The sequence below is a fragment of the Rhodamnia argentea genome, chromosome 4 (assembly GCF_020921035.1).
Source record: "Rhodamnia argentea isolate NSW1041297 chromosome 4, ASM2092103v1, whole genome shotgun sequence".
Lineage (NCBI taxonomy): Eukaryota > Viridiplantae > Streptophyta > Magnoliopsida > Myrtales > Myrtaceae > Rhodamnia > Rhodamnia argentea.
Window position 1 is genome coordinate 15,901,819 of NC_063153.1, and position 10,917 is coordinate 15,912,735.

The following is a 10,917-nucleotide window of genomic DNA, read 5'->3' on the forward strand; positions in this document are numbered from 1 at the left end:
TTTTTATCCTCCTCTTGCATCACGTGGGGCGAGTTGCCGACTACCGCCTCCGCCGGAGAGCGACGAAGACCCGGCGGCGACAGGCGATTCGATTCCGCGTATGATATTTTCGTGCACCGTCAAAGCACCCACCTACGTTGCTTTCATTGACTCCTCAATTCAAAGAGGCAGTTAGATACTCTAGAGAGAGAAAAAGAGAGAGAGAGACGTTTCTCGTACTGTTCTTGCTTATCTCTGCACCGTTTCGCTTCACCTCGGAGTGATACCTCCCATCTTCTCTTACAAGACCCTCTTCGATCTCTCTCTCGAAAAGCCCTTGCTATGGCTGGTTGCCGGCGGACACCGTGCCGCCGCCGGCCACCTCTCGCGAGACCTGTTTCGTGAGGCAAACGACCAAGACAGCCGGCAGAAACGCGAAGACGAGACAAGACCCTTTTCGTCGTCCCATCGTGTCTCTCTCCATTGCGGATGGCGATTCCCGTGTTGCTGTTCTCGATGTCCCTCGTGTTCCTGAGTCGGCTCGTCGGCTCGGAGCCGACGCAGGACCGGCAGGCCCTCCTCGCCTTCCTCAGCGAGACCCCGCACGGGGGCCGCGTGCGGTGGAACGACTCCGCCTCCGCCTGCGAGTGGGTTGGGGTCCGATGCTACCCGGATCGGAACTCCGTGTATTCCCTGCGTTTGCCTGGAGTGGGGCTCGTCGGTGAGATTCCGCCGGGCACGATTGGCCGGCTGAGCCAGCTCCGGGTCCTGAGCCTCCGCTCCAACGGGCTCTCGGGTCGGATCCCCTCCGACTTCTCCAACCTGACGATGCTCCGCAGCCTCTACCTCCAGGACAATGCGTTCGCCGGCGAGTTCCCGCCGGAGCTTACCCAACTGACCCGGCTCGTCCGGCTCGACATCTCGTCGAACAGCTTCTCCGGCCAAATTCCATTTGCCATCAACAACCTGACCCACTTGACGGGCCTGTTGCTGGAAAACAACAACTTCTCCGGCGAGCTTCCAAGCATCAGCGTCAGCAGCCTGGATAGATTCAACGTGTCGAACAACCGCCTCAACGGCTCGATCCCCTCAAGCCTGTCCAACTTCCCCCCATCCGCATTCGCCGGGAACCTCGCCCTCTGTGATGGGCCGCTCGAGCCCTGCACGCCGTTCTCCCCCTCGCCCTCGCCATCGCCGCGGAAGAAGCGCAACAGACTATCCAGAACCGCAGTCATCGCCATCGTGGTCGGATGCTCGCTGTTCATGCTCCTCCTCCTACTCCTGCTCCTCCTCTTGCTCTGCCGCAAAAGATGGCAGAGGCACCCGGCGAAGCCTCCAAAGCCGCCAGCAGCAGCTGTAGGGGCACGCAGTTCCGCGGTGGCGGAGGCGGGGACGTCCTCGTCAAAGGAGGACTTCACGAGCGGGTCCGTGGAAGCTGCAGAGAAGAACAAGCTAGTGTTCATGGGAGGTACGAGCCCGTTGATTTGTTTTTACTTTTACCTACACGATTGATAATTACCAAAACATACATCAAATTAGCCAAATGTGGCAATGTTAATGTTTAACCAACCGACAAAAAAAAAAAAATGTTACGACAGAGAATGGATTCGACGCTGGAATTTGATGCGATAACGGGGAATTCGCAGGCCCGGAGGCTTTCGGGTTTGACCTGGAGGACCTGCTGAGGGCGTCGGCGGAGGTGCTGGGGAAGGGGAGCGGGGGGACGTCGTACAAGGCGGTACTGGAGGAAGGGACGACGGTGGTGGTGAAGCGGCTGAGGGAGGTGGCGGTGGGGAAGAGGGAGTTCGGGCAGCATATGGAGGCGGTGGGGAAGGCGAGGCACGAGCACGACAACGTGGTGGGGCTGAAGGCGTACTACTACTCCAAGGACGAGAAGTTGCTCGTCTTCGACTACTTCCCTCATGGAAGCTTGGCTGCTCTTCTTCACGGTACGTCCTTCCTCACTCTCCCATCTGATTTTACACACGACTTTTTAAGGAGTTCTTTTAAGTCATTCTCATTCCTCAATTATCTTCGCGAAAAAAATAACGATTTAAAAAGTATTTTTTTAAAAGTGGTCACTCGTTTCGCTTGAAATAATTAATCAATAAAAAAGATTTTCATTCTCAATAACAATTTAATCTAAACGTTTTCTTAGCTGCACGGTCATAGTGATAGCTTTGTTCTAAGGTTGGTCGTAGACTCGTAGTGATAGCTTTGTTCTAAAGTTAGCCACGGCCTCACCACCATTTCTCACCACCTTGATTCGAGGTGGTCCATGGCATTAGGGAGGCCTGGGGCCTCGAATCAAGGTCGATGCTGCCGTGGCACGGAGGGTAGTCGGCGTCGACAAGTCAAGATGCGTCGGACGAATTCACATGTTCGTAAGATAAGGCTATTGGAATAATTGAAGTGGAGATGTGGAGTGATTGCTAAAGACAAAACTTAAGCAAAGTTAGCAAATTCAAACAACGACGGCGCAAGTGGTAAGGCGAGGGTTTGCCATCACGGCCCTTGTGGTGGCCCCGGCCAAAATGAAAACAAAAAGGGGAAAAAAAGGGAAAAAAGAAGAAGAGAAAAACATTTAAAATTTATAAATTTTGTTCACGTATATGACGGTCGTGCCATGTAGGATGGCCAGTCGGCCAGCGTCCATGTCCGAGATTTCCTGTCAAAATTGGCCGAATGAATTGAATTGATATAAATATAAAATATTTAAAATTAAATTGATTCAAAATTGGTATCATTGTAATAAATTTAACAATTTTTTTTTTTTTTGTACTTTTCCTTTTTGTCTTCCATTCACGTCAGAATAGAAAAGGATCACGCAATTGAAGGGCGGGGTCGCTTGCAGGACGTGTGCTCAGCTGAAGAGCTATGTGCCTAGTCCATGATGCGTCCCCCCCCCTTCCAGGACTTTGATAGCATGAGGACGACGGGTCAACCCGATCCCCTTCACTCTTTTCGCGTTCCCGTGAGAACAGGGTGTGGTCCAACGAGCAGCGTCCGACATCGTCTTTGGTTGCCACAGTGAATTTCGTGCACTTTGGCTTCTTTCATAGCTTTCCCTCGCGAGTTATCTTTCATTATGTGATCATGTGTTGGACCGAAACGTGTGGCCATCATGTTACTTACGTAGTAAGCGGAACCGCGGCATTGCAAGCACACGTCTGGACCGTGCTTCGATTTGTTTCTGCGATGGTTGATTAAGCGACTTATTCAATCCCGTGTCGAATTTCGGGCCGTCGGATTGTGTATGATCTTTAGGAGTTAGTTTAGGACACGTCATGAACGCCATTTTATCCGTGTCTCTTGCCCACGACACATTGATGATTGCACGAATGTGGATTACATGGTCCATTAAAAGTTGTAAACAAAAACCATCTCCTGCAGGTAGCCGAGGCTCAGGCCGTGCGCCGCTTGATTGGGACAACCGGCTGAGGATCGCCATCCACACAGCACGGGGCCTCGCCCACCTCCACACATCAGCCAAGTTGGTCCATGGCAACATCAAGTCCTCCAATGTCCTGCTCCAGCTCGACGGCACTGCCGCCGTGTCCGACTTCGGGCTGAACTAGCTCTTGAGCCCAAACTCCACCCCATCCACCCGGGTCGTAGGTAGGCGCAACACTTTCCGTGTTCTTGCGTCAATTTTTACTCCTCTCGTGTTTGAGTCTCTCTCATGTTACACTTGAAATGTAGGCTATCGTGCCCCGGAAGTCACTGAGACTCGCAAGGTGACATTCAAGTCCGACGTGTACAGCTTTGGTGTGTTGCTCCTAGAGCTTCTCACGGGGAAAGCGCCCAGTCAGGCGTTGCTTGGCGAGGAAGGTATCGATCTGCCCCGGTGGGTCCAGTCCGTGGTTCGGGAGGAATGGACGGCGGAGGTTTTCGACGTGGAGTTGATGAGGGGCGGTGATCAGGAGGCGGAGATGGTGCAGGTGCTGCAAATAGCGATGGCCTGTGTCGCCATCGTACCCGATCAGAGGCCTCGGATGTTGGACGTGGCGCGCATGATGGAGGAGGTGAGGAGGACTAGGACCGAAGCCGAGGAAGGGACCCGACCGGTGTCCGATGATCCATCGAAAGGATCGGATGGTCAAACTCCACCTAAAGAGATGAAAACCCCGCCTAGAGGATCCACATCTTGAGCTTCACATCCCTTGCAGAGTAAAATGAATTTGGGAGTGTTTTGAGAGTAGACATTTTTATCCATTCAAATGGGTCATTCATCACATGAAAAATATTACAGCTTTGGAAAAGAAAAAAAAAAGTACGGAATTTTTGTATCGCTTAAGATGCAATGATTGACTTGGATGAACGGGAAATTTGTGCTTTGATATGAGTAAGAAATTTTTTTAAATTTCTCAAGATATAAAAGATTTTCGCGAACAGAGAAACTTAATGAATCTAAACAGAGTAAAGATTTTCTTCCACTATGGTCGACTAGCTTATACCAATGCCGCGGCGTCCAAGTCGTCTTCTTCAAGGTGCGGAGAAGCACTCTTCACAAGTAATTACACATGCTCTGCAAAACCTATACACATAGGCATGTCCTAGATAAACGGCAGCCTTTCAGGTACATGTGATCTGCAACTTTGGCAAATGCCGAACTCCAATTTCACCATGGACATGCCAAATATTGTTCATTATAGTTTTGGCTGTCGAATCAGGAAGGCTCATGGTTGGAAAGTAAGGTGGTTGGCCCTTGCGAAGGTGGTTCGCCCGCGCCAATCATAGGATGTTTGCAAGATTGTGCTGCTCGCATTTCCTCATCTAACAACGCCAACACTCCGTAAATTTCACCGGTTTCTGCATGCGATCTGTCCCCGGCGAGGAACACATGAACCTCTGCCCCGACTTGAATCCAACTTCTCCCAGGAGTCTTCCTCAGTCCTTTCGATTTCATGATTCCCCTCAGTTTAGACACTTCATCCCACTCCCCCATCATCGCGTATGAATTAGAAAGGGCCACGTAATTTCCTGAGTTTTCGGGTTCCAATTCTCGCAGTTCTTTGGACAAATACTCCCTGAGTTCGATTTCTCCGTGTTCTCTGCAACCAGCGAGCAAGGATCCCAGAATACATGCATCTGGCTCAAAAGGCATTGTATGCGACAAGTCAAATGCTTCTTCCAAATAGCCGCGCCGACAGAGTAGATTCACCACACAACCGTAATGCTCAATACTAGGCTTCACATGGTAATTGGAGACCATGTCATTGAAAACGTCCATAGCTTCATTTACCAGCCCAGAATGGTTGCATGCAGTCAAGACATTAGTAAATGTGATGCTATCCGGTTCGAGACCATTGTCTTTTAGATGTTTGTATAGTGCAAGGGCTTCATGAGCTCGGCCATGTAGTGCATGACCCGAGATCATTGCATTATAGATTGCAGTATCTTTGATTAAGATTGTACCGAAGAACCTCTCTGCTTCCTCAGCATTTCCACATTTAGCATACATGTCTGTTAAAGATGTTGTGATCTTACAGGATGAAGAGAGGTTATGCCGCAGGACATAGGCATGGATGGCTCTTCCCAATCGAACTGATGCCACATCTCTGCAAGCAGAAAGCCCGCAAACAATGCACACATTATTAGGTCTAATACCAGCTTCTTGCATTTGCTGAAATATCTGAACTGCTTCATCGCCAAGGCCATTTTGAGCTAGGCCAGAGATAAGGGTGGTCCATGTGAGCAAGTTGGGCCGAACGCCATGAGATTGCATCTGCGAGAAAAAGTTCTTAGCCTCTTTAACCAGTCCATTTCTCAGGAACCCGAGAATCAATGAGTTCCATGATATCAAATTCGGTAGCACCCCTTCTAGTTGCATCTGATAGAACAATTTCAAGGCCTCACTGCTTGCACCGATGTCAGCATAAGCAGCGATCAGAGTATTCCACATTATAAGGTCTCTTCTTCTGGTAAAATCAAAAACATCTCTTGCAGACTCAATTCTGTCACAAGCAGAGTACATTTCCATAACGCTACTTGAAACCACAACATCATCTTCGAGATTATTTCTGATACAATAACCATGAGCCTCTTTACCAAGTCTTATATCTTGTGTCTTGGCTGAAGCAGAAAGCAGAGATGCCAATGTCACAGAGTCAAATCTCAAGTGTTCAAGTTTCATTTCATTGCACGTTTCCAGTGCCCTCTCCACATGTCCATTTTGAACGTATCCAGATATAAGCAAATTCCATGTCACCGCATCTCTTTCAACCATCATGTCAAAAACCAATTCAGCATCCTCCATCAGACCACTCTTAGCATAGAAGTTTATAATGGAAGTACCTAAAATGTCATCCAGTTCTAATCCTGCCAAAACTGAAATTGCATGCCCCTGCATGCCCTCCTCAATTGCCCCTGTATTTGTTGATGCCGAAAGGAAGCTTGACACAGTAACTCGTGTGGGCTCTATACCTTTGACTCTCATATCATAGAACACATTGATTGCTTCCTCGTTCATCCCATTCTGAACATAGCTGACTATAATCGAGTTCCAAGCGACCACATTTCTCTCAGGTATAGAATCAAACACCTTCCGTGCGTCCTCCAAAAGCCCACACTTCCCATAAAAATCAATGAGACTACTTGCCACAAAAACACATCCACCAAGAACCATCTTCTCCACATATCCATGAACCCCTTTCCCAAGCCCAACCCACATCAAAGTCCCACAAGCCTTCAACGCATTCGGGATCACGAAATTGTCCGGCAAAACACCATTTTCCTGCATTTCGCAATATCCAATCAAAGACTCTTCACAGAGCCCCACTCTACAACGCAATCCCACCATGGCGGCCCATGAAAACACGTTTTGCACCCTCAGCCTGCAAAACAAAACATCCGCAGCGTCCACAACGTCGCATTTCGCATAAAAAATCAGTAATTTCGTCTCAATGTACTCGCTTTTCGCGAAGAACTCACCGTTCTTCACTATCCGAGCGTGAACTTGACGGCCCGTCGAGAGAGCTCGCTCGCGCACACACCCCTGCAAGAGCTCGCCGTAGACCTCGGGCCCGATTCGGACGTCTCTGAGCCCCATCTCGGTGACCAAGTCCACGGCCTCCGGAATCCGGCCGTCCTTGCAGAGAGCGGATACGTTGGCGAAGTAAGATTTGCAAGTGACTCTACGATCGATCTCCGCATCCGAGGAAGAATTGGTGTAGTGGGTCTGCGTTGACTTACGAGGATTTTGGATTTTGGGATGCCTGGGCAGGGAACGTTGTGGGGTTGGTATGGTCTTGACCGGAAGAGAAGCCATGCATGCATGGAGATGGAAGAGGCGAAGAGATATGGCTATGGCGAACGGCGCCCGTAGCTGCCACAAAAAGCGGGAAGGGCTTTCTCGTCTATCCATAAATATCTGACCAGAAAAATCCAAGTTTTGTTAAAGTTATCAAAATAACTAATATTACAGATTATTATAACTAATAGAATAGTTTAGTTAACTATTCTATTAAAATTAGAATAAAATAATATTTTTAATATAAAAAAAATTGATTTCCATTTCCAATATTTCAATTTTTAATCCGAAGAAATAAAAAAATGCGAATTTTTAAAATCTCATCTGCTGTATAATTAATATTTTTATAATTTATATACTTTATGCCGTAACAAGTGTCTTGTATTCCTTAACTAGTTTTTTTTTTTTTTTGGCAATTTTTGGTTGGTCTATAATTTTCAAGACCCCAAAATTTGAATCTTAACCCCGTTTTTACCCTCGTTTCAATTTGGGTTTCACTAGTTCTCATTTGATCTAAATGTATTTCAAAAAGCCCAACAACATGAAGCCGATCCAATATACTTATAAAATATCCAAAAATTCCTAAATCTATTGCATATTTACTAATTCAGTTCTAAACCTTTCAATTTTATCAAATGAATGCTAAATCTTTTCACATTTTGCCGATTGATCCATCCGTCCAATTTTGATTGGAAATCGTTGACGTGGATACCAACCATCGTACGTGGCAAGACCGGTCGGCGTTGATGTAGATGGATTTTAATAATATTTTAGTATTTCTTTCGAATTATTCATTTACTTTTTTTTTTCAATTTGTTAATTTTATTTTATTTTCTATCTTTTTTCCTTTTTCTATGCTGGCGACCCTCGCCGATCGCAAAAGTTGGGCAATGGCCGGCGAGCCCTCGTTCGGCGGCGAAGGCCTTCGCGGCCTTGCCGGCCACGAGGCGAGAAGCAGCCTTTGCCCGGATCTAAAGAACACATTGAAATACCGAGTGTCGGTGCAAACACAATTGACCAAACATAAATAAAGTCTAAAGAACACATGAAGAAGAGATGCGGAAAATTATCAAATGAATTGTAAAATTTATTATACTTATATCAATTTAACTTTAAACCTTTCAATTGTGCCAAATAATGATATGTTAAAAATTGATGCAAGTCAGGCCTTAAATGATCCTCAAGAAACTCACATTATGATCATGCCAAAAATGAAGAAACTGGGCATTTTCAAGCAATTCCAAATCAGGTTACTTTTCCTGGTACAGGTTCACGCAGCGCCGGACCAGGACCGTGGCCGCCATCGCTATGATGACCACGGAGAAAGCATCACTGTCGGAGCTCGGCCTGTCGCCTCCGACGTTGAAAGTATCTCGAACGTGGTCGTAGTTGCTGGTCAACAAGCCCAACAGCGTAAAGCCGACGAGATACAACTTCCTCACCGGTTCCACATGATTCTGCCCCATGAAGTTGGCAAAGATCTGAGGAAGCAGGAAGAAAGTCTGCATCAGATGGTGATAGCCTCGAAGCCGCTCCCTCCAATCGATCCTGAACCCAAGCAGCACATCCGGAAGAACGAACAGAAGTAGGAACCAGCCGATATGGATCGCCAGGGTCGCGTACAGGACCGGCTTATCGCTTGGTTCGTACTTCGATCTGGTAGTGTCGTGGAGAGGAGACGCTTTTCGCAATCGAACCACATTCTTGAAAAGCTTCAGTGTCAGCATTAAGGTGGTTAACACAAGAAGCTTGCCAAAGTACTCGAGAACAAGGATCAAGAGCCCGTTGCGGGCGAAACCTTCTCGATCTCTAACATAGGACTTGGACTCGTTCGATCTGAATAAAATTGATGCACCGCTGATCAGAGGAACGCAATACCCGAGAGCTTGAATGCTGAGCATCACAAGAGATATGCACGGAATGACGTTGGCGTTTTTGCTCATGTATCGGAACTGGCTCAATATGATTCCGATCTCCAATGCCAGGATTAGAATCCTAGTAGCTCCTTCAGAGCCTACTCGAAAGGCCAAATCTCGCTTGTGAGCCGGAGATGAGATCAGTAGAGTTTGAAGGCTTATCGGCCCGAAATGGAGGGGGTCGTCTGCATTTCTCCGGCTGGTGATGGATAGTTTGATCGTCGGAGTTTTCAGCCACCGTGCAGTCTCAGAAGAGTACTGAATCTTCGACTCGATCAAGCAGTCGAGGCCTCGTTCAGTAAGAGCGCTCCCAGTTTCGACCTCTCGGCAACCGATCAGATACATTTCACCGAGGAGGGTATCGTATAGGCCTTCCATGAACAGTCGCGACACGCCCTTATAGCTCGCTTCCCTGTAGAACAAGGGTGGCTTGGAGAACATCAGGTGCAACGAGACATTTAAGAACCGGCTGTCGAACAGCTCCACTTCATCGGCAGATTTATCCTTCGAAGTAAAATTATAGGTCTGTGGACATGAACAAAATGGACCCAGGGAGAGGACATCTGCTTGAACAAATAGGATGGACCTCAGATCATTATAAAACAGGTTCGGGACTGCAATTGAGTCGAAATGCAGGTCCTCCGAAAGAATGCTTAGCTGAGAAAATAGGCCATCTGCGTTTTTCAGCGCTGGATACGTGAAGATGGATTGCTTGATGATGCTGATGATCTCGAGTGGCCGGTTTCGACCCCAAAGTTCTTTAGCCCGGTCAATTTTGGAGAAGTTATATCTATAACAGTCTCAATACCGATCAAGCAAAACGAGCTGAGACGGGCGTTCTCTAAAACTGAAGCGCAATGGCACAAATGATTCATTTCGATCTCCAGAGGTGGTTATACTCCCCGTGATGATACTCTGCTGTGTGATGGAGAAATATCTAGGGAAGTAAAGCGACACCCGGGAATCGCATCCTTCAGGACCTGAATTATCCGCTCCAAGACATCCGACCATGCAAAGGTTGCCCCTTGAAGAATTCCATAGTCCCTCAGCAGCTAGTGTCCTACCCGAAAGACCAGTCATGGATTTCGCCAAATACCAATTTGACGACCCGACAATAGCTCGGACAGTTGCAGAAACCCTTGTTACGCCGTTGCTTATCTCTTCAGTTTTGTTTTTGCAGTGCACCTGTTGGAAAATGAGCTCGATATCGTCATAACTCCAGTTTGCAACTCCCATATTGTTTCCAGGATTAAAAGGGCCTAAAAATTTCCTGGGGTGTACATGGCTTAGTGCCAAATCATTTTTGTAGTTCGGCTTAACAGTGAAGTTTGTATCAGAATTAGCCTGGAGAACTTTGCAGAACTCGGCAACAGTGAACGCGATTGAGCCATCCTCAATCCATTCATCTCAGTACAGGTCAACATCACAAGCTTCTGAAAGGATCCCTTCGGAGAATCGGTATCTCTAGTAATCACTTAGCTGCGAATTAATTAATGTATGCTCGATCAAAGTACCGTAAGCTTTCCCAGTCATTTAAGCTCTTCATTTCGCCATTGATCACCCGGCTGGCTGGTCAAATTGAAGGTTTGTGGATACCGTAGAAGCAGAAGAATTTGGTCATCGGCTGGAATTCAGGGCTGACCATCCGAAACAAATCCGTAATCATTCGGCAGATACAGCAGATGATCATTAACTCCTCTCCATGAAGGCAAAGTTGAATTCCCCAGCAAGCACAACACACTCTGTCCTCCATTCTCCTCCGTCTCAAGA

The 10,917-nt window shown here is 47.5% G+C and overlaps 1 protein-coding gene, 1 long non-coding RNA gene and 1 pseudogene across 2 annotated transcripts; 1 reads left to right on the forward strand and 2 right to left on the reverse strand.

Annotated features, from left to right (window-relative positions):
• Positions 1-369, reverse strand: LOC125314777. The gene is made up of 2 exons (XR_007198208.1): positions 220-369; positions 1-153 (listed from the first exon to the last, which is right to left on the reverse strand). It is a non-coding gene; the product is annotated as an uncharacterized LOC125314777 (long non-coding RNA).
• LOC115756989 lies at positions 201-4,216 on the forward strand (annotated as a pseudogene).
• Positions 4,217-4,390: 174 nt separating this feature from the next.
• Positions 4,391-7,358, reverse strand: LOC115756988 (pentatricopeptide repeat-containing protein At5g55740, chloroplastic). Its single transcript, XM_048277871.1, has 2 exons — positions 4,612-7,358; positions 4,391-4,569 (listed from the first exon to the last, which is right to left on the reverse strand). The coding sequence occupies exon 1, from the start codon at positions 7,343-7,345 to the stop codon at positions 4,649-4,651; it is 2,697 nt and encodes an 898-aa protein (XP_048133828.1). The 5' UTR covers positions 7,346-7,358; the 3' UTR covers positions 4,391-4,569; positions 4,612-4,648.
• Positions 7,359-10,917: the final 3,559 nt, after the last annotated feature.

Excerpts from the sequence above, each read along its gene's own strand:
- LOC115756988 (XM_048277871.1), bottom strand. The coding sequence starts at position 7,345 with ATGGATAGACGAGAAAGCCCTTCCCGCTTTTTGTGGCAGCTACGGGCG.